The sequence below is a fragment of the Trichosurus vulpecula genome, chromosome 7 (genome assembly GCF_011100635.1).
Source record: "Trichosurus vulpecula isolate mTriVul1 chromosome 7, mTriVul1.pri, whole genome shotgun sequence".
NCBI lineage: Eukaryota > Metazoa > Chordata > Mammalia > Diprotodontia > Phalangeridae > Trichosurus > Trichosurus vulpecula.
Genome location: NC_050579.1, coordinates 14,214,698 through 14,240,985, shown reverse-complemented (window position 1 = coordinate 14,240,985; position 26,288 = coordinate 14,214,698). Strand labels below are relative to the sequence as shown.

At 48.1% G+C, this 26,288-nt stretch overlaps 1 protein-coding gene across 1 annotated transcript in view; it reads right to left on the bottom strand.

The window, feature by feature from the left end:
• Window positions 1-2,215: 2,215 nt before the first annotated feature.
• The window catches only part of DIS3L2 (DIS3 like 3'-5' exoribonuclease 2), a 341,276-nt gene continuing 317,203 nt past the window's right edge, over window positions 2,216-26,288 (bottom strand). The window contains exons 15-21 of the mRNA XM_036767849.1: window positions 13,121-13,304; window positions 11,531-11,617; window positions 7,784-7,931; window positions 7,040-7,170; window positions 6,690-6,794; window positions 2,861-2,962; window positions 2,216-2,731 (exon numbers count right to left, since the gene is read on the bottom strand). Of these exons, the coding sequence (XP_036623744.1) occupies window positions 2,588-2,731; window positions 2,861-2,962; window positions 6,690-6,794; window positions 7,040-7,170; window positions 7,784-7,931; window positions 11,531-11,617; window positions 13,121-13,304 (901 nt within the window). The 3' untranslated portion in view covers window positions 2,216-2,587. The remainder of the gene's footprint in view (window positions 2,732-2,860; window positions 2,963-6,689; window positions 6,795-7,039; window positions 7,171-7,783; window positions 7,932-11,530; window positions 11,618-13,120; window positions 13,305-26,288) is intronic.

Here is a 26,288-nt window from a genome sequence, read left to right as displayed (position 1 = left end):
AAGGCCTTGACCATCTAGAATTTTGGGCCAAATCTAATGATATTTAATTAATAGGAATGTAAAGTCTTGCATTTGCATTCAAAGAGTCAAACCCCACAAGGAGAACATCAGGGAGGTCTGACTAGAGAGGAGTCTTGGAAAACTCTCTGCAGATTCCAGGAGCTTGCAAGCTCGTGCTGGGTCAAGAGGGTGATCTGGTAGGTAAGAGAGGTCCCATTTCCAGGACTCTATTCTGCTCTGGCCAGACCCCCTTCCACTAGCACCGTTTTCAGGTCTAGGCTGGAGAGCGTCCAGAGAAAAGCAATGAAGACTGTGAAGAACCTTGGAACCACACTGTATGAGAACACAATGAAGGAATCGAGATTAGCTGGAGAAGACCTTAGGGGGCCGACAGTTGGCTTCAAGTACTCGGTCTGTCACATGGGAGAGGAGAGCTAGCAGACTATTAGGAGCCAAGGAGACAAAACAGGTCGGATGTCAGGAAAGACTGGCTAATAGGACTATTATGAAGTGAATGGGGTGCTTCACAAGGCTGGGGGAGGGCTCTATGAAAAGACTCATCAGGGATCCCCAGGGGCCCTCTGGGTCATTGCTGGGAATCTGTGAAAGCCCCTGAACAGAAGGACTCTTTGAAGAATCAACAGACAAACTGCCAAAGTGCCCTTACTTCACCCAGGCCATATCTAGCATGGCTTTGGTCACAAAAGGATTTCCCATGTACCAGTCTGGCTTTCTTGGTGTTGGCCTAGAATCTTCCAGAATCTCAGTGGGGAAGACGGAAGCTGAGAAGAGCAAGAGCAGTCAGGGTCTCAGGGACTGATGGAGAACTGGAGTTTTTCCACAGTAAGTGTGGCCAGGAAATCTAAGACCTGAGGATGGAGGTGGTTGGGTGTGCTCTCTTTCTTGGGGTACTCCTCTCCCAGCATCCCTGAAATGCCAGGAGATAGTCTAATTGGGCCCATCTGGAATATTCCGATAGGCCTTGGTTTCCCTCCTCTGACCAGAGAAGCTTGGTTGGAAGCCCCTCACCTACCCCCCGCCCCCGGGAAAGAGCTCAGGTGTCACCACCGCAAAGGCTGAGCATTCATCCCATGCCCTTGGAGGGCTGCCAGTCCAAGCCAGCCCTGAGTTGAGTCACACCCAGAGAATCAGCTCCCTCCACGCTTCCTTCATCTCTTTAGAACACAATTATCATTGAAGGAAACCAAAGGACTGTCAGCCGCTCCCCTGCTGACTGAGAGGGAGAAGCCTGGCCTCGTGACACTCACTGCTCATGGCAGGGGATAGCCTGTGTCCTGCTCTCTAGGTGGTCAGAGCAGGAAGGCTTTTGTTTCTCCCACTACTGACCCTTACCCTGCGCTCACCACTGTACCTGAATGTATCTTGACATAAAATGGGACTCCACGCCCCCTTTCATCCATACTTTTCTTTTAAAATAAGGTACTCTCTTTCAGAACCACATCCAAGTCACAAGCCACAGAATTGCAGAATTCGAGAGCTGGACGGGCCTTGAGGCTCAACCTGGAGAGCCGACTCCCTTACAACATCCTCCATGAAGGCTCTGGCCCCGTCTGTGCTTGGAGAGCTCTGGTGAAAGAAGGCACACTCCCGCTGAGGTTGTCCATCCCACCCCACTGGGGTATCCTCCTCCTCCTCCTCCTCCTTCTCATTGTTCTGACATCTGGCCTAAGTCTTCCTCTTGAGAAGGTCCTCCTTTGGTTCCTGGTCCTGCTTCTTGGGGCCCAGCAGAAGCTGTCTACTCTCTCTATGTGTGACAGCTGACTTAGGATGGGGAGAGGGGCAGCCAGGCCAGGAAAGCATCCAGGAAGGAAAAGCTCAGGCCTGGGAAGGTTCTGTTCCTAAGAGAGGCCATTGGTCTGAATGTCATGAGGACATTATGAATGGCCACTGCCAACCTTGTGTGCATTGCTAGGGGAGGGGATTCTGCTGATTTATGGGGGGGTTGGGATCCTATGTACCAATTATGTATTTTTTAATTAGTAGAAATGTCATACTCGGCATAAATCTTCTGGGTGGGTGGGGAGTGGGCTATAAATTACCCAGGACTTGAGATAAATAATCAGGGTGGCTGAGATGTCCCTGGTGCCTAGTGGCAGTGAAGAGTCCAGCACCATAGATCAGAAGTAGGGGGGCCCTTGTCCACCCTCTCTTGACAGCAACCAAGAACCCTCCAACTGCCACATATACCAGACTGTCCCTTCTCATTCAATTTATTCCATGATGTGGATTTACCAAGAGAGCCCCAAGCCGGCTGGGCCAGGCAGCCGCACTGCCACAGAGGGGTCTCACCTGGGGGAGGCCAAGAGCAGGGGGCATTCCCTGCAGGTGTGGTGGCACCTGATCCCCTCCTCTCCTGCCACTCTCCCAGTATCTCAGTTCAGTCCCCACCCCCTTCTCTTCACCTGCAGTTCATGTTAAAATTAAACTCCAACAAAACTCCCAAATTGTTCGACTTAAACTTTAAACAAACTTAAAATCCCCTCTGGCTTGGAGAGGTCCCGTCCGTCCAGCTCAGCTGAGTTGGCCGGGCAGAGGGGAGGTAGTGCTGGGTCACCATGCTGGGCACTCATCCATCTCGATCCTCAGGCCCATCCTCCGGCGCTCGCTTTGCTGCTGCCACTGCCTCCGGCCTCTTGAGGACAGCACTATACTTGAGGGTATCATCCTCAGTCTCCAGAATAACCTCCACCAGGCTGAAGATGGAGATCACCTGTAGCCAAGGACAGCCAAGATCAGCCTCAGGGGAGAGCCATCCCTGTTGGACAGGCCACCTCCCCTCTCTGTTCCTCAGCTGCTGGGGGCCTTTGGGAGCCCTGCCCAAGTTTCTGGCCACTCTCACCTGGTGCACCGCCTTCTGCTGGGGGTTCCCAGGCTCCCAGACCAGGGTTAGCTCTGGTTTCTTGCCCACCTTCCTAAAGTGGTAATCCTGTAGTGGCAGTGCCTGTGGGGAGACATAATGAGCCCTTTGGATTTCCCATCAGCTCAGGGGTCTGTCCTCTGGTTGCTGGTTCAGGGAATCACCAAGCCCCCTGGAGGCACAACACCCAACTCTGCCTCCAAGCCACCCTCTCTGTTTGCATCTCCCCCAACAAGACCCTAAGCCATTCTCCATCTGGCAGCTTAGTAAGAGACAAGCAGATAATCATGTCCTTCTAAGCCCAGCATCCAGGAGAAAGGAGGGAGCCATGGTCACTAGCAGGTGGAGGAATAACCCTAAATGCTGTCAGAGCCCACAGAAGCCTCAGCTGCTCCCAGTCCATCTGGATGTGTGCTGTGGTACACTGGAGAGCTCATCTACACCTGGTACCCTGCTGACTTCTACCCACTTCTAGTAACTGGGGCTGGGTCAGAAGATGGAAGCCTGGGGGAGGAGCCAAGATGGCAGCTGGAAAGCAGGGACTTGCTTAAGCTCTCCCCCAAATCCCTCCAAACACCTGTAAAAAATGGCTCTGAACAAATTCTAGACCTGTAGAACCCACGAAACAGCAGAAGGAAACAGGTCTCCAGCCCAGGAGAGCCTGGATGGTTGCCGGGAAGGGTCTATCACACAGTGCTGAGAACAGAGGGCAGCCCAGCATGGGCCACGCTGGGGCAGATCAGACCCTGAGTCAGCCAGCCAGAACAGGCCTTGGGGCCATGAAACAGTGAGCTGTAGCAGTTACCAGACTTCTCAAACCACAAACGCCAAAGAGCAGGTTGGGGGAAACTGTGGGATTGAGTTCAGAGCGGTCCTGCCACCAGCCCTGGGGGTGAAGGAGGTGGTGTAGTGGTGGCAGTGGCAACAGCAGGAAGCTCCTGAGGCTGCTTCCAGAGCTCCAGTGTCAGCTGCTTCCCAAGTCCCTGGCTCACACGGTGGGAGGAATCTAGCAGCGGATCAGAGCGGGGATGCAAGGAGCGCTTAGTGGGCACAAAGGCAGATCCTCTTGCTGTGCCCTGCTTGGATCTAGACTGTGGTCCTGTCTGGCAGTTCTTGGGGGAGGAGAAGCACTGCTGTGACAAGGGCTGGGGTGACGGTGGAGTAGAAATAGCTCTGAAAACAGCAGTGCTTGGACCCTAAAGCTTGGGACAAAGTACTTTCTACTCTACAAGCAGTCATATTCTGACAAAAAACTCAAGGGTCAAGCAGTTGGCTGGGAACATGAACAGGCAGCGAAAACGAACTTGGTCTCAAATGCAGACTCAAACTCAAACTCTAGATTCCTTTTCTGGTGACAAAGAGGAGCAAAACATACAGCCACAAACTATGCCCAAAGGGCTATAGAAATGTTCATACCCTTTGACCCAGTAATACCACTTCTAGGGTTGTATCCCAAAGAAATCATGCAAGCGGGAAAAGGACCCATATGTACAAGAATATTTATAGCAGCTCTCTTTGTGGTAGCCAAGAATTGGAAAGCAAAGGGATGCCCATCAATTGGGGAATGGCTGAACAAGCTGTGGTATATGAAGGTGATGGAATACTATTGTGCCATAAGAAATGGGGATGATGCAGACTTCATAACAACCTGGAAAAACCTACACGACATAATGCTGAGTGAGCGGAGCAGAGCCAGGAGAATGTTGTGCACAGCCACAGATATATGGATTCCGTGAGGACCAACCCTGACAAACTATGCTTTTCTCAGCAACCTAAGGGGCAAGGACAACTCCAGGGGACTCACGATGGAGAATGCTATCTTCATTCAGAGAAAGAACTGAGAAGTTTGAATACAGACTGAGGCACACTACATGCTCGCCTTTTCTGCTTCTCTTTTGTTTTTGTTTTTGGGGTTTTTTTTTTCTTGTTTGTTTTGTTTTTTTTTTTTTTGGTTCTGTTTCTTCTTTCTCGTGATTCATTCCATTGGTCAAAATTCTTCTCCACGACTTGACTAGAGCATAAATTAATTCAATGCGAAGTTATACATGACAGTTATATGAGACTTCATGCCGTCTTGGGGAGGGAGGGGAGAAAAACTGGAACTCAAAACTATGTAGAACCGTGTGTGGTAAACTAAAAATAAATAAAACACCTTTAAAAAAAAAAACATACAGCCACAAGAAGTCAACAAAGTCAAAGAGCCTACATCAAAAGCCTCCAAGCAAAACATGAACTGGTCTCAGGCCACGGAAGAGCTCAAAAAGGATTTGGAAAAGCAAGTAAGAGAAGTAGAGGAAAAATTGGGAAGAGAAATGAGAAGGATGCGAGAAAACCATGAAAAACAAGTCAATGACTTGCTAAAGGAGACCCAAAAAAATACTGAAGAAAACAACACCTTAAAAAATAGACTAACCCAAATGGCAAAAGAGCTCCAAAAAGCCAATGAGAAGAATGCCTTGAAAAGCAGAATTAGCCAAATGGAAAAGGAGGTCAAAAGACCACTGAAGAAAATACTACCTTAAAAATTAGATTGGAGCAAGTGGAAGCTAGTGACTTTAGGAGAAATCAAGATATTATGAGAAGATGGAAGCCTGGGAGGTACTGCTGGGGGCTGGGACATCCCAGGCAGGAGGTGGAAAGCCTTGGGACTAGAGGTACAGCTTTCACCTCTTCTTCCAACTGAAGCTGGGGCTGAGAGATGATATGGAAGAGTGGAACTAAGTTTTTTAGAGTGTGGCTTGATGCCCAATAAGACAGCACCTGGCCAGGAATCCAGGACATCCAGGAGGCCTGGGAAGGCAGTGTTTGGCTGTGCATCTGGGGAGCCAACTCAAGGGCTCTGAACAGGAGATGGTACATTTCAGATTTTCTCTTTAAGGCTTATAGTCTAGTCAGGTCGTGCCTCGACACCTCATCAGGGTACAAAGACAACCCCAGGTTCTGGAAGGCCGTACCAGCAAAGCACAACAATGGCAGGCCTGATCCCAAGCAGGAAAGGCAGAAGTCCAGGCCTGGTGAGGAACTAACTGGACACCCGTGGCGTGAGGGTCACTCCAGCTAAGCCTGGAGAGGCCGAGCCATCGATCGTGCCAGGAGAGGGGGGCTGGGATTGGGTCAGTGATGGGGGCCTAGCACCTGCTCTGAGGGAGCCGGGTCTTTTATAAACCTGGAATGTCAAGCCCAGGACACTGCCCTGCTTTTAGGAGGACTTAGAGTGGACACACAGTGCAAGGTCAGGCCCTGAAGCATACAACACAAGCAGCCAAAGGGTGCAGGGAGCAAAGGCAGGCCCAAGTACCCGAGGGGAGCCAGCAGCCATGAGAACGCTGCCAAGACAGACTGATCCACAGGTTAAGCTTGCGCAGGAAGTTATCCCAGGGATCCCTGCTAAAGGACGCTGCCTCCAGCTGCGGCTTCATTCACTACACGCCAGCACTCTCCAGGTGATTTCTACTTTGAGCCTCCATAAGAACATTCAGTTACAGCTGAGTGAAGATCCTTCTGTAAGGGGAAGGCTCTGTGAACTGGGGATGAAGGCAGGGAGAAGAGGGAGGGGCCAAGGGAGGGAAAGGGAGCGGGACATGACAGAGGTCTCTGACTCCCCTGGAGGTGGCCCACGGGCCTCCCGTCTCTCCCCACCCTCTGCTGGGGACAGCCCCAGTCTTGGGGCCAGGATGATGCTCCAGGGCTGGCCCCGCTGCTCTTTTCTCTTCCCATCACTGCTGAGAAGCCTTCCCTTAACTCCCCTGTTCAGGGAAGCTGGAGCCTCCCAGCAGGGCTTGCTCGCCCCCCAGCCCCCAGCCGCACTCACATTACAGTAGACACGCTTCTGCACTCCAAAGCGTAACACCAGCACGTCAAAGGCCTTGTTCAGGACTCCCATCACCATGGCCTCTGACTCCAGGGGGCCGCTCTCCTGTGGGAGGCAAGGATGCCATGAGGTCACCGAGAGCCCCAGGGGCTCAGGGCAAGGCACTGCATGCACCACTGAGCCAGGACACTTTTTCCTGAGGCTAGAGCTGCACCCCAAAGCCCAGCCTCTGCTTCCCTTTCAGAGGCAAGTCCAGAGACAGCCGGAAGCCATGGTGCATGGAGGAGTAAGCTCATCCTGAGGATGAGTGGGAAGGGAGAGAGAAGGGCTGGAGCCTTAAATTGCCTTACCCTAACCATGACCGCAAAGAAGAGGTTGGTGCTGAGCTCCTGCACCCGTTTGGAGGCCATCCGTCGGTCATTGCAGTGGTCAGCCTGTTTCTGGAGGGCATCTGCATCCAGGCTCAGAGGCTCTCTGGAACCTGGCAAGAAGAGGGGAGGAGCCCTTTAGGGCTGCAGGGCTGAGGTTGGGTATAGACTCTGGGGAAGGAGACTAGCTAGCCAGGCATCTCCCCAAGAGGATGAGGAGGGAGGGGAGAACCTGGGCCCTCAGCTCCCTCCAAGAAGCACGTGAAGGTCTGGCCTTGGGGGTCCTCACTTTGTGCCATGGACCCCACCCTCAGCAGGCAGGCTGCAGAAGCTGAGGGACCTCTCCTCAGAAATGCATTCTTAAATACATAAAATAAAACATGGACAAGCACAAAGGAATTCATGTGCGTTGAAATAAATAGAAAAAACAAGTAACTTTTTTGTCTCACTGTTCATGGACCCTCCCACTGAAATCTACCCGTGAAGCCTGGAGGGGGGAGTCTGACCAGGGACTTGCAATCGTGGTTGGACTGGACCTCTCTGGTCTTCCCAGTTCTGGCAGACTGGGACTCCATGGCGGCTCCCTAGGCCCAGCCAGCGACTGTGGTGAGTGTCAGTTGCCCTGTGGCCAGACTCTGCTTCTGCCGGCTAGCCTGGGGTGGACCCGCTTCCCTCAGTCTGGCCCACCTGGGTGGCCACTGGAGGGTTCACAGCTCTCCAACCTACCGAGCGAGGCTGCAAGAAGCCGGTGCACCAGGACGTCAGCAAAGCGGCGGATGGGCGAGGTGAAGTGGGTGTAGAGGGGCACGTTGAGGGCATAGTGTCGGAACTGAGCTTCATCCCGCAGAGCACCCGTGCAGAAGTACACGGCCATCTGGAGGGGAGAGGAAGGTGTCAGAGGCCCGAGCCAGCAGGCAGCCTCTGGGGGACCAGGAACAGGGGGAATGGCAGGCCGACCATGGAGCAGGCACGAGAATGAGGGCTAGAGTGCCAACCAATGGGGGCAGGCACCCCAGTGACTGCCTGTGGAGAGCGCATGGCCCCCTCCTCCTGTGACCTTTAGTGTGCCTGGTCACTGCTGAGAGGCAAGGGGACAGGTCCTCACTGAGACGGGTCTGGGCTGTGGGAAAACAGCCTCGGCCCATGTCTGTTTCTAGAGCATGGCTCCGACTCCAGCTCTCCACAATTTCAGACAAATGTGCCACTGGCCCTCATCCCCGGCGACGCCAGCCCAGGCCTGACCCTCTGACCCTGATCTGCCCCTGCCTACACTGGGCCCCACATGGCTGGTATAGATCTTCTCTGGGACGGTTTTGGGGTGATGATGTTGGGAGACACCAGCTAGCGCTATCAGCTCCCAGTGGTGCCCCCGTGCTGGGCTGGGGGTCGAAGGCACAGCGAGTACCCGGCAGCCTACTGAGGCCTTCAGGGAGCTGGCTAGCCCCTCCCAGCCAGATGTCTGTATTTTCAAAGGCCCCTCCTTGGGGTTGGAGCCTGGGCCGTGGCTCCAGCTCAGGAGGAGAGCAAGGTACCACAGGGCTCATCTGCGCAGCACCTGGGCAGAGCAGCCTGGCTTTCCCAGAAGCCTCTGCTGTCTGCTGCCTGCTACTCCAGACCCCCAGGACCAGAAAAAAAGGAGGCCTGATAGGCTGGGGGAAGGTGGGGGTGGTGAGGTGGCCACACAGTGCACAGGGCGCCAGGCCTGGAAGTGGAGAGACTTCAGTTTCCTGAGTTCTAATCTGGCCTCAGACATTTCTGGGCTAGCCAATGAACCCTGTGGGCCTCAGTTTCCTCATCTGTAAAATGAGCGAGAGAAGAAGACAGCAAACCACTCCAGCATCTGCCAAGACAACCCAAGATGGGGTCATGAAGAGTCAGACACAACGGAAGAACAACGGCGGGCCAGGGACACTGCGTGAGCAGCTGCGGAATGACGTCCAGCCCATGCCTGGGGGTATACACGCATGCACAAGCATGCACAAGTGCATGCACATGCACATACACACGCATGCACATGCTGCACCCAAAGGAATAGCCAGGGCCTGCAAGGGAGCCGGACTGAGGCCCGGCTCAGGCAAGGAGGGAGCACCTCAGCTTTCCAAACCCCTTTCCCTTCCAGCTCCTGCTGGGCTCTGGCCTGTACACAGGCTAAGGCCCCTAGGAGGCCACAGGGAGGCCTGGAGCCTCAGCCTCCGCCCTGACCCCAGCTTGGCTCTGTTCTTGGATCTGCCAAACTCCATAGCCAGACAGTGAGTCGGGGTCCAGGGGGCCCCTGCTCCTTCCTCACCGGCGCCCTGAGGGCACCTGTGAGGGAAGGACTTCCTCCTGGGGTCCCCACCAGGCAGGGCTCAGAGTCTGCCCCCAGCGGCAGGCTGCTCCAAGGTGGCTTGGCTCCCTCTGCCAAATTCCCAGGAAATGCCTAAGGTCACCGGAAGATGACAGAAAGTTCACCCAAGTTCTCTTAGGGCCTGGGAACATGTTTCAGGTTAGGGCTGCTATAGAGTGGGGACTGGGCGTGCGGACACAGGCCTAAATCCCAGGCTGAGCTGGGGAAACCTCCAACTGCCCGCCTGCCTCCTGCTGTCCTTCAGAGTGGTCCTGTGATCCCAAGTGAGCACCCAGTGCCCCCCTCCCCACAGAGTCTCCAGAAGCTTGGATTCCATGGTCCCCCTGGAGCAGGGCAACAACCAATTCCTGGGGGATCGCTATCACCCAAAGCTAAAGAGGGGGCAGGTCAGGCCAGGGGGCAGGATGGTGACTACACTCCTTGGCAGAGCCAGCAGGGCAAAGCCAGAACAAACCCAAGCTGTCACTGCTCCCTGGGCTGCCTTCCTAGCCACCCGCCTCCCCAGCTGCAAGCTGGGGCACTCCTTACCCCAGTCACTGCCCGGCTGCTCTGCAGACAGGCTCTGGCCAAGGGGGCTCAGGAGGAAGGCAGGGAAAGCCACACTGGTGCTGCCTCTTCTCTCTAGCTCTGGGGGCATCAAAGGAGAAGGGAGCAGGGCCTTCTGAGCAGGGAGGGACCCGTGTATGCCAGTAGTGCCAGGGCTACCAGAGGCGGTCAGCTCAGGAAGCAGAGAAGGGCAAGACATAACGGAGGACATGGCTCCAGGGCCTTGGCTGGGCCACACTATGGGCCAAACCCAGGCTGCCGCTGCCCAGCTGGCACAGCCCCTGCCTCCTCCTGCCCTGGAGCAGAACTGGACCATCAGGTCCCCACGGCCACTCCCTTGGGAGCCTCCCAAATCCTTCTCTGCCTCGAGTCCCCTCTCCCTCCAGTCCATTGTCTGATCATGTCTCTCTCCTACTCAGCAAACTCCCATGGCTCCCCATTACTTCAGGGACCAAACCTGCCTGGCATTTGAAGCCCTTCACGCCCTGGCTCCAACCTGACTTTCTAAGCTCATCTTACACAGCTCCAATCACACGCCATTCTGTCCAATCATACCCTCCGTTTTGTTTCACCAAAGATTCTCCATCTCCCACCTCCAAGCTTTTGCATAGGCTGCTCCCCATGCTGGGAATGCATTTCTGCCTCACCCTCGCCTCTCAGTCCCTAGCTTCCTTCAAAGGCGGGCCTTTCCTAGATCTCTGCTCCCATTTTTGCTTTTTTATACTCTGCATATATTTTGATGTGCACATCTTGCTTCCCTGGGCTAGACCCTAAGTCTTTTTGGGAATTCCCTCTGGCCTTGGGAGTATGTCCTCCAGTGCCTAGGATAGGGCTTGGCACACAGCAGCCAATTACTAAATGCTGCCTGAGGATAGGGTGATGGTCTGGTGCAGCCCCAGGCCCAGTGCCCCAAGCACTAGCCCTGACTTTCTCTGAAGCAGCCTCAGTCTGGACATCTCGAGAAGAGAAGGTGAGCCTCCCATTCATCATCTGCTTCCTCCTTCCCTGCCCCCTTGCAGGGGAGCGGTGTCTCCCACAGGTGGCTTCAAATCCCAGGAGTCACTGGGACACCACAGGCAGGGCCAGTTTGGCTCCTGCACCTCCCAGCTGGCATCCCCCTGGGCAGTTCCAAGGGTGTGGCAACAGTACCAGGCATCAGCTTCTTGGTGCTATTTGGGCCCAGGCTCTTGAAAGTAGGCCCAGCACCTGAGGTGGGGAGCTGAACACTAAGGAATCCTATCCTTCTGTAGGAAAGGGCACGATTAAGTGGGCATGTGCTAAGGGGTGGTGGTGGTGGTGAGGAAACCGGGCATCCCTTGGTGCAGGGGAGGTGAACCCAAGTAGTGGCTCTAGCGCTCTCCCCGCCTCAGGTCTGAAGAAAGCCAGACGTTCCCCTTGGAGGCATTGGGAGGCGGCTCTACCCTGTGGGGCTCACCAGCAACAGCCAGCAGTGCCCAGGCACTCCAAGCCTGGCCTTCCCACCTCCCCATGAGCAGGAAGGTGGAGGGAACACATGTGAGAAGGCAACTGGTCTCCAGGCAGCAGTGGAGGGGCAGGGAATGGAACGGGGGCTTTCCTACCTGCATAGGCCTCGAGCACATGTTGGTAAGCACTTCCTTCCAAGCCAAAGAATACATGTCATCACCGAACATCTCTGTCAGACTTTTCTAGGAAGGGAAAAAAAAAACAAAACCCCCAACACATTCAAAGTAAACTGCAAGCCAGGGAAGAGAAGAGTACTTGGCCCTGGCCAGGGCTTCTCAGGAGAGCGGTGGCCTCCGGGCCCCAATCTCAGGGCAGAGGCGAGGCCAGGCTCTCGAGATGCCTTAGAGCTCTTGGCCCGTGGCCTAATCAAAGCAGCAGCTACACCCCTGGGGGTCAGAGTATGAGAAGCCTAGGCAAGACTACAGAGATCATGTAATCTAATTCTCTCATTCGAGGTCCAAGATGGGAAATGTCTTGCCAAAGTCACACAGTTGGTTAGGAACAGAATCTTAGCTTCCCAAGTCTGGTCTAGACCTTTTCCCACCAGAGCATAGTGCTCCTGGAGGTTCCAGCTGCTTTGGGGGCCTGCCCCAAACCCACATAACCTCTGGTGGGGACAGGGTTCAGCCACAGCTGGCCACGGTGGGCAGAGCCAAATCCCAGTTGTCTGCAGTGGCCCTGTGCACCAGCATCAGGTCCTGCTGCTCTCCTTGGCAGCGCCTCTTGCCCTCAGTGTGACCCCTCTGACACAGAGGGGATCCCAGGCCCCCAACTCCGCACACACGCACCAAATGAACTTTCTCTTTGGGTGGGGCAGAGCCAAGGCTGTCGGTTTCTGAGTCCCTGGCATAAAGCCCCAAAAGGGGTCTTTCAAAGTAATTTCAGCACACACACAAAAAAGATAACATCTTGAATTGGAAGCCATACTGGTCAGTGTGTGAAATGCTCCTAAGCCCAGGACTCAGCCCCCTTGTTCACGGACTCCACTGACGGCAGAGGCTGTGTCTGGCACATCCTCAGCACAATCTTGGCTGAGGTGGGGGAGGAGGGGAAGAGGTTTCAAAGTTCACAGTCAGTGAAATCAGACAGCACTGCCCCTTCCAGGCAGGGCTCACAGTGTGGACCACCATTCCCTGGGCTGCTCCTGGACCTCTGCCTGGAGGGGAGAAAGACTCCAGAGACAGTCCTTCTGCCCAGCAATGTGACGGGCACAGGGGCCAGAGCTTTTCCCCAGAAGGCCAAGAGGGGTTTGGCAGCTAGTCACACAGAGTGATTACTTAGAAGAGGAAGCTGCTAGAGTACTTCCCAGCAAGAACCTCAAGGTGTCCGAGGCCAGTGGTGTCCTGGGGGTGGGTGTAATGGACCTTGTGTTCCGGGGTCCAAAGTCTCACTGGGTCTCGGGACCCATGCCCCACCCCTGCCCCCTGGGCTTCCGCCAGGACTGCTGCTTGTGCTAGCCTGGCCCACCTCTCTCTGGCTCTTGTGACGACCAGAGCCAAGAGCAGCACACAAACCCTTCCTCTTCTAGGAATGCCCATGCCTGATGCCTGTTCCTGCCCTCTCCTGCAGCTTGGCAAGATCCGTTAAACCCTGCCCGGCTCCTCTGAGGAAAGGGGGGACTGTAGCAATCTTAAGTGCCAAAACCCCCGACACTGGGTAGGGCCCTGGCAAAGCAAGACACTCACATGAAGGGCTCCTGCTGAGCTGAAGTCAATGGCTAGCCCCAGTTGGTCACAGAGTTCCTCGAGGTCACTCAGGAGCTTGCTCTGGGGCGGCGGATGGCGGCGCAGGAGGGCCTGCTCAGGGAATGAGCGGTAGATCTGATGAGCCACGGCCATGTTGGCCAACAGCATGAATTCCTCCACCAGCCTGCAGAGAAGGCATCAAAAAAGTGAGTGGAACCAGGGTTTTCCCCACAGAAAGCTGAAGGAGCCACACCCCAGGCCTGCTCGGGGTGCTGCATGGCTGCCAGCGTACGGTGCTCTCAGAATGTTTTGGGAAGATGTATGGCACCTGCCTGGGCTTGTGGTTGCAGGAGCCCAGAAGATGCTGTTCTTAGGGAACATCCTATGATGATTTCTCTCTGCCTTTCCTTGCATGTTACTGAGGGCCCACAGGCCTGGTCTGGGCTAGTTTTCCAGAAACACAGTGACCTAGAGCAGAAAAAGTGCTGGATTTAGAACCCAAGGATGCTGGGTAAAATCCTACCTCCATCACTTGACTTCTCTGACCTGTTTACTCCTCTGTAGAATGACAGCCTTGGACCAGATGGTCTCTATGATCCCTTTCAGGCCTAGATCTACGAGCCTAGGAGGGAAGGCAAGGTCCTTTGCCAGGAGCTAGGAGGACAGGGAGAGAGGCCACTGTGCCTGCTCACAGGCTGGCAGAGGACAAGAGACAAGGACACCCAGTGACAACACAGAGTAGAAATGATGAACCCAAAGACAGCCAACCAAACACTATCCCCTTGTGGTCAGAGCAGAAGCTTCAGGAAGGAACCAAAGGGCTGCCCATGGAGGACAAAAGCCCTGAGGAAGCAGTCTGGAGAGTGTGGTGAGCTCTGTGTCCACTGACACGGGGGAGACAAAAAGGAGTCTAGAAGCATTTTGTAATTCAGACAAGGAGACAAACTTGGCTTGAGAGCAAATATAAGCATTAATAAACACAACTTGATACAGTCTGAGGTGAATGTGGCAACAGTGAGCCCACACGATGGAGAGAAGAAAGCAATCTGCGTGTGTGGAGTGACTGGGCGTGCTGGAACAGCTAGGAATCGTCCACTAGGAGGATTTGAGTCCCATCCTCCACCCTCCGGCCCTCTCATTGACCCACAGGGATTCATGCGGAGCAAGTGAAATCACCCCTCTACGGGCACTTAAAAGACAGTCAAGGAATCGCCAACCGTAGTGATCACAGCCAAATTGGATACAATAAAGAAAATGGCCTCTGTTCTGGAAGATGTCTAACACCTTAGGAGATCTTGGGAGCAAGTTCTTCCTTCTGTCTAATCTAAGTCCACAAGGCTTCCATTCCAGCCCCCTTCCTCCCAACTCCAGGCAGCAGTGAACAGAGAGAGCCAGCTGGAAGTGGCAAGAAGGGTCTGAGGAATCCTTTAATGGAAGAAAGCCCAGAGTTACTGAGGGGGCCCTTTGGTCTCCCTGCCTCCCTGATCTGTCAAGGCCTCTCCAGACAACCCCCACACATAGCCTCTCTGGCGTCCAGCTCCTTCTCTCTGCCACATTTCTAACTTAACTTTGACTTAGCATCTCTCGTTGGCCCACAGGGCCACGATAACCTCCTCCCTGCCTCCCGCCTCTACGCTTTCCTTAGCTGCTGATCTGATATCCTAAACACAGACCTAAGACCTCTTTACCAAACCTTCAATGACCCCCTCTGGCCTCTAGGCAAAATACAAAATCCTCACTGGAATTTAAATCCTGTGGGTTTCCTCTGTCCTTTTTAGGAATTCCCTAAGACTCTCCTTCCCATGCTCTCCAGTTGAGTGAGCACATGGAAAAAACAAAACACTTATTAAGTGCTTCCTGTGAGCAGGGCAGCGTGCTAGGCCCTGGGGTACAAATAAAAGCTTGGGGCTTGTTCCCTCCATCATCACTCCCACAGAGCTCATCATGGCCTCAATGCTCTCTTCTCTGGGAATGCCCCACAGTCCCCCTCCCTCCACATCCCATTTCTGGATCTCCAAACACCTGCTGGGCACCTGCACCTCAAACTCAGCATGCCCCCAAACTCCTTCCAAACTCGCTCCCTTTCTTGACTTTTCTGTATGTCAGAGGCTCGAGCTACCTTCCCCCCAGTCACCCTAAGCTATGGAATTATCTCTAGGTTCTGATGACATTCTGCCTGGGTTAATGTAACGTCTCCTTGCTGTCCCCTTGGCCTCTAGTCTCCAATCCTAGAATTCCTTCACACGAGTCATTCTCAAAAACCATCAGCTGTTTCCCCAGGGCTCAAGGGTCATTCAGACCCCTTGGTCTAGTGTTCCAGGATGTCCACAACCTCTCCTCACCTTTTCAGCCTTCTTTCTTATCCCTGCTCCCTAGGACAGTGTCTTCCACACACTGGGTACCCAAGTATCCCCTGGATGAATGACTATTGTCATCTGTTCTAGCCACTGACTTACTCATTATCTCCCCTTCCACAAAGCCTTTCCTTAGCACTCAAGCCCAGCCTCGCTACTCCTTTCTCCATATTCCTAATCTTATGCTGCTTTATGTTATTTCAAATGCTAAGCATAGTAGATCGTTGTCTTAAAATACCTGACACAAGCTTACAACAAAACCCATCCCCACACTCTGGTCCTCTCCCTCTTTCCAGCCCATGGAGACTCCAGCTCCAGACTATGGAAGTTTGCCTAGCCAGAGAATACAGCCAGAGCAGCTGTAGCCCTTCAGGAGCAAAAGCCTGAAGAGGGGCAGGGGGCACAACACTAAACCACGAATGCTGCAAAGGTCTGAACTCCAAGAGCTGGAGTAGAAAATAGCACCAGTGTGGCAAGGCTCTGAACTGATGGTAATGGGCCAGAGAATTAAGGAACAGAGGGAATGGGGCAGGTCATGAGAATAAGAGGAGGGCTGTGTAACACTCTACCAAGCCTGAGGGAAAAGGCAACACATCCAGTTAGGACCAGTTCTAACCACTCAAAAGTCACATTGGGCAAAGACCAGGCTGGTGAACCATGAACTGCCCAGTGTAGAAGGAGGCTGAGACACTTTGAGATACAGGCCCCAAGGAAAACACCATCGGAGAAGAGAGATTAAAAAATGAATATAGGGAAAAACTGGGGCAGGGGAGGGGGAGAGAGACTGAAATTAACAAAGATCTCAGGAAAAAGAAAACTCAAAGACTTTGAATATAACAGATAAATCAGGAAAAACATTTAAAATTGAAGGAAATATGGCTTCCACATCTAGTAGACAAGTTCAGGCATCTACATATACTGCAAAACAAAGGAAAATGACCCAATTGTTGATGAGACAAAGGACTCTGTGGAATTTAAGGAGAACATGAAGTCACAATAAGAATTCTTGAAAGATTTAAAAAATGATTTTCAAAATTAGAGAAAGGAAAAATTAGACAAAGAAATGAGAGCAAAGGAAGAAAATTATGAAAAGAGAATTAACAGCTTTGGTAAAAGAGGTGTAAAAAATACTGAAGAAAATAAAGCTTTAAAAAACAAAATTGGCTAAATGAAAAACAGATATAAAACTTTGCTCATGAAAATAACTCCTTGAAAAGCAAAATTGACCAAACAGAAAAAAGGTAGGAAAGCTCACTAAAGAAAATAGTTCCTTAAAAGTTAGAATTGGGGAAGTGAAAGCTAATGAATGCATGAGACATCAAGAAACAATAAAATGAAGTCAAAAGAATGGGAAAAATGGAAGAAAATGTGAAATAACTCACTGGAAAAACAAATAATCTGGAAAATAGACCGAGGAGAGATAATTTAAGAATTACTGGACGACCTGAAAGCCATGATCAAAGAAAGAGTCTAGGCATCATGTTTCAAGAAATCACAAAGCAGAACTACTCCAATATCCTACAACCAGAGGACAAAATGGACACTGAAAGAATACACCAATCACCTCCTAAAAGAGATCTCAAAATGAAAACTCTCAAGAATATTATAGCCAAATTCCAGAGCAACTAGGTCAAGGAGAAAATACTACAAGCAGCCAGAAAGAAACAATTCAAATACCATGGAGCCATAGTCAGGATCACACAAGATTATTTGCTTCTTGAACACCCCAAACAACAGAAATAGAGAAGGAGTAAATGTATGCAGCAGCCAAGGACAGCAACAGTAAAGGAGTAACAGCAGAGAGAAGAGTAAGAAAATGCTCAAGATTTAGCAGCTACCATGTTAAAGAAGCAGAGGACTTGGAAGATGATACTCTAGTGGGCAAAGGAGCTAGGATTACAATCAAGAATAACCTACACAGGAAAGCTTAGTATAATTCTTCAAGGGGAAAAGTGGATATTTAGTGAAATGGAGAGCTTTTAAGCATTCCTGATGAAAGACCAGAGTTGAATAGGAAATGAATTTCAAATATGAGACTCAAGAGAAGTCATAAAAAGAAACATGAAAGAGAAACCGTAAGGGACTCAATAAGGTTAAACTGTTTACATTTCTATATGGGAAGATGACATATGTAACTTCAAATAACTTTATCATTATTAGGGCAGTTAGAAAGATTCTACATAGACAGAGGGTGTGGGAGTGAGTGGATTATGCTGGGATGATATAAAAGAAAAGATGGGTGAGAAAGAGGGATGCTTTGGAAGAAGGGGGAGAGGAAGAATGGGGAAAAACTATCTCACATGGAAGAGGTGCACAAGGAAGAGCTTTACAGTGGAGGGGAAAACGGTGGGGGCAGGGCAGGCAATGCTTGAACCTCATTCACATCTAAATTGTTTCAAAGAAGGAAACACACATGAACACACACAGACACACAGACACACACACACACACCCATTGGGTATAAAAATCTAACTTACCCAACAGGGAACAAGTAGGGCAAGGGGATATAAGGAGAGGGTGTGTGTGATTAAAAAGGAGGGCAGACAAAGGAAAGCAGTGGTTAGAAGCAAAACAGATTTTAGAGGACAGGATAAACAGAAGAAAAGAGAATAGAGGAAAACGAATTTTTTGCAGTTAGCAATCACAACTGTGAATGTGAATGGGACGACCTCACCCATAAAATGGAAGCAGAGTGCTGAATGGATTAGAGACTAGACATATGTGGTTCAGAAGAAACACACTTGAAACAGAGAGACACAACGAGTTAAAATAAGAGGCTGGAGCAGAATATATTATGCTTTGCTTGATATAAAAAAGGCAGGGATAGCAATCATGAACTCAGACAAAGCAAAAGCAAAAATGAACCTAATTAAGAGATAAACAAGGAAACTACATATTACTAAAAGGTACCATAAACAATGAAGTAATATCAACACTAACCATATATGAACCAAATAACATAGCATCCAATTCTTAAAGGAAAAATTACATTAATTACAGGAGGAAATAGACAGAAAAACTAGTGGGGACCTCAACTTTCCCCACTCAGAACTAGATAAACTTAGCACTGAAATAAACAGGAAAGAAGTTAAGGAGCTGAATAGAATTTTTAAAAGTTAGATATGATAGATCTCTGGAGAAGAGTGAATGAGAATAGAAAGGAATATGCCTTTTTCTGAGTCGTACATGGTACCTTCACAAAAACTGACCATGTGTCAGGGCATAAAAACCTCACAACCAAATGCAGAATAAATGGACCCTTTTCAAATTATAATGCAATAAAAATTACATTCAATAAAGGGCTATGGAAGCACTGGTTTAAAATCAATTGGAAATTAAATAATCTAATCCTAAAGGACAAGTAGGTCAAAAAACAAATCATGGAAACAATCGATAATTTTAATGAAGAGAATGACAATGAGACAACCTACCAAAATCTGTGGGATGCAGCCAAAGCAATATTTAGGAGAAAATTTATATCTCTAAAAGTATACATCAATAAAAGAAAGAAAGAGGAAATCAATGAATAGGGCATGCAAATAAAAAAAAAAACTAGAAAAAGAACAAAGTAAAAATCCCCAATTAAAGACTCAAATAGAAATCATGAAAATCAAAGGAGAGATTGATAAAATCGAAAACAAAAAAACTGAACTAATAAATAAAACAAGGAGTTGGTTTTATTTTTTTATAAAGACAATAAAATAGATAAGCCATTGGTTAATCTGATAAGAAAAAAACCCAAATTACCACTATCAAAAATGGAAAGGGGGACCAATGAAGATGAAATTAAAGCCATTATTAGGAGTTATTTTGCTCAATCATATGTCAACAAAATTGACAATATAAGTGGAATGGATGAATACTTACAAAAATATAAATTGCCCAAATTAACAGAAAAAGAAACAGAATACTTAAATAACTCTATCTTGGAAAAAGAAATTGAACAAGCCATAAATGAGCTTCCTAAGAAAAAAATCTCTAGGATTAGCTAGATTTACATGTGAATGCCACCAAACATTTAAGGAGCAATTAATCTCAATGCTATAAAAACTATTTGAAAAAAAAAATAAAAAGCTGTACCAAATTTCTTTTATGAGACAAATATGGTTTTGATACCTAAAATATGGAGAGCAAAAATAGAGAAAGAAATCTATAGACCAATTTCCTTAATGAATGTCAATGCAAAATTTTAAACAAAATACAAGCAAGGAGAGTGCAGCAATAAATCACAAAGATTATATATGTGACTGGATGGGATTTATACTAGGAATGAGGGTTGGTTCAATATTAGGAAAACTATCAGCATAATTGACCATATCAATAACAAAAACAACAAAAATTATATAAGTACATCAACAGATGCAGAAAATGCTTTTGATAAGATACAATACACATTCCTATTAAAAACACTAGAAAGCATAGGAATAAATAATAAATAGCATCTATCTAAAACCAAGAACAAGCATTATTTGTAACAGAGGTAAATCTGAAGTCTTCCCAACAAGACGAAGAGTGAAGCAAGGATGTCCATGATCATCACTATTATTCAATATGGTACTAGAAATGCTAGCTCTTGCAATAAGACAAGAAAGAAAAGTTGAAGGAACGAAAACAGGCAGATATGATGGTGTACTTAAAAAACCCTAGAGAATCAACTAAAAAACTAGTTGAAAGAATTAACAGCTTTAGTAAAGCTGTAGCATATAAAATAAATCCATGTAAATTATCACATTTCTATATACTACCAACAAAACCCAGAAGCAAAAAACAGAAAGGAGTTCCATTTAAAATAACTGCAGACAATATAAAACACTTGGGAGTCTACTTGCCAAGACAAACCCAGGGACAATATGAACACAATTACAAAACACTTTTCACACAAATAAATTCAGATTTAAAGAATTAGAAAAATATTAATTGCTCATGGGAGGCCAACCAATATGATAAAAATGACACAGAAATCTATCTAAATTAATTTATTTATTCAGTTCCATACTAATCAAACAATCAAAGAATGATTTCATAGACCTAGAAAAAAAATAACAAAATTCATCTGGAAGAACAAAAGGTCAAGAATATCAAGGAAATTAATGAAAAAAAAAGTGTGAAGGATGATGGCCCAGCAGTGTCAGATTTCAAACTATATCACAAAGTATTAATCATCAAAACAATCTGATACTGGCTAAGAAACGGAGGGGTGGACCAGTAGAATAGATTATAGATACACAATACAGGCAGTAAATGACCATAGTAATCTAGTGTTTGATAAACCCAAAGATCCAAGCTTTTTAAAAAAGTCACCATTTGACAAAAACCGCTGGGAAAACCAGAAAGCTGTTTGGCAGAAACTAGGCATAGACCAATATGTCACAATGTATGCCAAAATAGGGTCAAAATGGACAAATGATTTAGACATAAAGGGTGATACCATAAATAAATTAGGCGAGCATGGAAAAATGTACTTGTCAGATCTATGCATAAGAGCAAAGTTTATGACCAAACAAGAGATAGAGTGGATCACTAGAAGTAAAATGGATATTTTTTATTATATGATATTAAAAGGCTTTTGCACAGACAAAAACTAATGCAGCCAAAATGAGAAGAAAAACAAAACTGGGGGGGGGGCGGAATTTAAAACAAGTTTCTTTAATAAAGGCCGTATTTACAGAAATAAGAGCCATTCCCCAATTGATGAATGATCAAAGGATGTGAAAAGGCAATTTTTAAAAGAAGAAATCAAAGCTATCAATAGTCAAATAAAAAATGCTCTAAGTGACTAATGATTAGAGAAATGCAAATTAAAATAGCCGTGAGGTACCACCTCATACCTATCAGATTGGTGAACATGACAGAAAAGAAAAAGGACAGATGCTGGAGGGGACATGGAAAAATCAGGACACTTAATGCACTGTTGGTGTAGTTGTGAACTGGTCCAACCATTCTGGAAAATAACATGGAACTATGCCCAAAGGGCTGTAAAACTGTACATACTGTTTAACCCCACAATATTACTCCTATGTCTATATCCCACAGAAATCAAAGAAGAGGGAAAAGGACCTATTTATAAATATAAACGCACATATATTTACAGCATCTCTTTTTTGGTAGCAAAGAGATAGAAATTGAGGGGATGCCCATCAATGGGGGAATGGCTGAACAAGTTGTGGTATATGCTTGTGATGGAATGCTATTGTGCTGTAAGAAATGACAAGCAGGATGGTTTCAGAAAAACCTGGGAAGGCTTACGAACTTATGTAAGATGAAGTGAGCAGAAACAGGAGTACACTGTACACAGTAACAGCAATACTGGGAAGATGAGCAACTGTGAAAGACTTACCTACTTAGACCAAGTCAATGATTCAAGACAATTCCAAAGGACCCATGATAAAAAAAATGCATCCACCTCCAGAGAACTGAGGCATTCTGAGTGTGGATTGAGGCATACTTTAAATTTTTTTCTTGTTTTCTTTTTTGTCTGTGTTTTCTTTTGCAACATGGCTAATATAAAACATTTTTTGCATGGCTTCAACATGTAATATCGATATCAAATTGCTTGTCTTCTCAAGGAGAGGGACAGAGCAGAAAAGAGGGAGAGAACTTGGAACTCAAAATTTAAGAAATTAATCTTAAAAATCTTTGCATGTAGTGGAGACATATTGAACAAAATAAAAAGAAAAAGTACACCAATTTTATGCTAAGAATGCTACAAAGTATAAGCACAGAGGCGCTTTCTTTAATATCATAGAAAAGCATCTATCAAGAGCAAGCATCAGATACAATGGGGATACACTAGAACCTTTCCCAATAAATATGCAAGTGAAACAAGGATGCCCACTCTCCCCATTAGTATTTGATATAGTTCTAGAAATGCCAGAAACAGCAATAAGATGAGGAAGAAATTAAAGGCATAAAGATAGGGAAAGAGCACATAAAACTATCCCTATTTACTGATGATACGCTGGTGAACTTGGAAAATCTTAGACAATTAGCAAAGATACTGATTGAGATAATTATTAGCTTCAGCAAACTGTAGGCTACAAAATAAACCTCCAAAATCAACTGAATTTCTATGTGATAACAAAACATAAGAAGCAATAAAAGAAAGGGAAATCCTATTCCAAAGAACTACAAAGTGCATAAAATATCTGGAGATTTACCTACCAAAGCACACAAAAGACTTCTATAGATTCAATTATAAGGTGCAATTACAAAGAAATAAAGAACTTAATGCTCGTAGCTAAGCCCTAACAATATACTAAAAATGATCATATTTCCAAAGTTCATTCATAATTTGAATGCTATGCCAAACAAATTGCCACAGTAATGCTCTGTAGAACCTGGTAAGATAGCAAGAAGATTCATTTGGGAAAACAAGATTTAGCATTTCAAGGGAAACAACGGCGAGAAATCGGGGCACTTCCAGACCTCAAACTACCTCATGAACCTGCAGCCGCCCAAATCATCCAGTATTGGTTTGAAGAAAAACAACAGAGAGAGGAATCACTGGGACAGACTAGGCAAGGAGAATCAAAAACCAGAGAACTCTCAATAACCCAGTGTCGATAAAGTGAACAACACAAATCACCAGAGGAAAAACTCCTCGTGTGATCAAACTGCCGGGCAAACTTGACGGCGGTCTTTACACCGATTCAGACCAACACCTCCCCTCGCCTTCCACAACACCTTCCAAACAGAGATTGTGACCTTCATAGTAAAGATCATGCTGTGAAAACAACTTAGAAGAGCGATAGATCACAGGTAGTCTTAAGCAAACAAGATAGGGGCCACTATAAAAGGGAAACTGGATGATCAATGACTTGAAACTGAAGAGCTTCTGCACAGACAACATCAATGCATCTAGGATAAGCGAGGACTGAATAGGAACGAATCTTTTTAATCAAATTTCTCTGATAAAGGTTTGATATCTAAGATACACAAACAATTAAAATGTGTCTATAATACATATGACATGTACGCACATCTGTATGACTAACAGCCATTCCCTGATAAAAAATAATAAATCAGAAGTGGTCAAAAGATATGAACAAACAGTTCTCAAGAGAAAAGTCATAACCACATGGAAAATGATCTATAAGAGAAGTCAAAACAACCTGAAGTTTCACCTGACACTGCAAACTGGCAAAGATGGCCAAAATGGCAACAGGCAATGTTGGAGGGGGCATGGGAAGACAGGCACACTAATACGCTGCTGGTGGAGCTGTGAAATGGGACAACCATTTTGGAAAGCAATTTGGAATTATGCAAATAAAGTGACTAACATATCTATACCCTTTGAACCAGAGACTACTTTACTCAGCTTACATCCCAAGTAAGCCACCAACAAGAAGAAAGTCCCCAAAATATTTATAGCAGCACTTTTTGTGACAACTAAGAGACGGAACAAAGCAGATGCCTATTGACTGGGGAGTGGCTAAGTCGACTGTGGTGCACGAATGTGTTGTGCTCTTTGAAATGACGTGTGTGATGAATATAGACAATTAACTGACGCAGAAGTCAAGAACACAAGATACGTGGTGACTACCATGATGCAAATGTGAAGAAGGCCACAAAATAGTAAAGATCAAATGGCACTTGAATGACGAGAGATAAGAGGCCGCTCTTGACCTTCCCTGCACAGAGCAGTCGCACACAGCACGTTTCCGGTCTTTCTCAATGCGCGGATCAGCTGTGCTAACATCATTTGTCCTATGGAATGGCTCTCTGGGGGCAGGGGAAGGATACCTGAGATAACTGTGGTGACAAAAAAACAGAAAACATGGGTAAAAAAATATTTTAAAGCAAAACATGAGACGAGAGCTTGGGCGAGCTCCTTCTAAAGCTTCTGCTGGGCACCCCACTTCATGTGCTTTGCTAGTGTGGCCACGAGATGGCAATCTTGGTCCCCATACAAGTCCTCTGTGAGGAGACTGGGAGCCAGGGCAGAGGAGGGTCCTCCTCATGGGCACAGAAAAGCTGCTGGGGCCTGGGGACAGGCTAGAGCCCCTCCTCCCTCAGGATCCCAGTGCCCTGATGGGCCGGTCTAGGAGATTCTCTCCAGGATGATCACATTCTTCTCCTGGATCTGGGGTCTCTGTTTGTCTGAGGCTCAGCCCCCACCTTGACCCAGCAGGCCTGGAGCTCATCTGGAAAGAGAGATTCAGCCTGACGCTGGTTTGCTGAATGGCTTTGGACGAGCTGCTGTCTTTCTGACAGTCTCAGCTGCCTTCCCTGTAAGATGGGGTGGAGGATGCGGGGGAAGTGTGTCTCTTCTTTGCTTTGACCACAGCTGGAACATGAGCAGGGATGGGGAGCAAAGCCATGATGTTTCCTAAGTCTCCTGAAATAGGGGCCTGAGAGATTTTATTCCCCAAACAGGACACATACCACGGACAAGGCAGAGGGGCCTGATAATGAGGAAGGCACTGCCTAGTACTACTTACTGGTCAGTTCCAATCTACTGATGATCTGCCTTCAGAAACCTCTGTACTTCTTAAGATGATGCATATCCACACGCATGTGAATGTACACACACACACGGAGGCTATTCAAGAGCAGGTCATAACAGGCTTCTCTAGGTTGACTCTCCAGGGTCTGATGGGGCCAACGGGAGGAGAACGAGTAGCCAGCAGCTCAGACATGAGCAGGGGCTCTGAGGTAGGCCCTGAGCCTGCCTTCCCTGCACACTGGGCACTGCACCCCAGTCTAGAGAGAGAAACGTATGGAGATCCTCAAGAACCACAGGGAGAGAGCCGGTCTCCGAATCAAGGGTTTGCCCAGGGTCCCATTTCATGTGGCCACCAAGGATAATCGAGATTCCCTGAGCGGCATGAGGAAAAACAGCGGATGTGGAGCTAGAAAGACTGGGAGCTAAATCTGACCTTTGCTGCTCTCACCCTATAAGGCTTTGGGCAGGTCACCTCCCCCAGCCTCTCTCTCCTCCTGTGAAAAACGAGAAGGCTGGACTAGGTGGGTCCCAGTCACCCTTCAATCCTCTGAGCTTTCCTCAGCAGGCGCCTTCCTCCCTCAGTCAGGCCTGGGATGCTTCTCGTCCTGGGGGTGGCCAGTAGGTGGTACTCCAAGCCTTCCCAATGACTGGGCCCACCAAAAGATCTGAAGGGACTCTATGACTCAACCAGGTGATGCAGGCAGATTCCAGGCTGCAAGACTGTACTGTTCTTTGTCTGGTTTCAAAGCACTTAGATCTGAAGTAGCTGGAATCCACTGACTCCCATTTCTGGTCCCCCTCACCCTTGAAGCACCACCACCCGGCGCAAGAATATGTTGGTTTCCCAGATCCCCCATGCAAATGCTTCTAAGTGAGAAATACATGCACACACACACACCCCCCTCAGTGGAAGTTTACAGTCTCAAAGTAGGAGGATAGGAGTTACATGATGCACAATTGTGCTTCCTATGACCACGGCAGACAACGATGTAGACTTCTATGTGGCTGAAAGAACAATGGCAGGCTCTGCATTCTGGCACCCACAATGACTTGCTGGTTCCCCTGCCTCCAGACATTCTAGTCCATCCCAAATGCAGGCTGATCTTCCTTATGCACAACTCTGGTCACTCCACTCTTGCTTTGAAAAACAAAGCCCAAAGTCCAAGATGCTCAATGGTCTTTATCCTCATCCCCGTTTGGCGATAGCGGGGGTGGGCCTGGGATCCTTAGAGAGGTCTCTCCTGCCTTTGCTCCTCCCATCCTCCAGACCTAGAATGTTACACTCTAGAAAATCTGGTCAGAAATATCCCCTGACTGAGAACAGGCTTGGAAGAAGTGAAGGAGATGAATCAAGGAAAAAGCACGGATA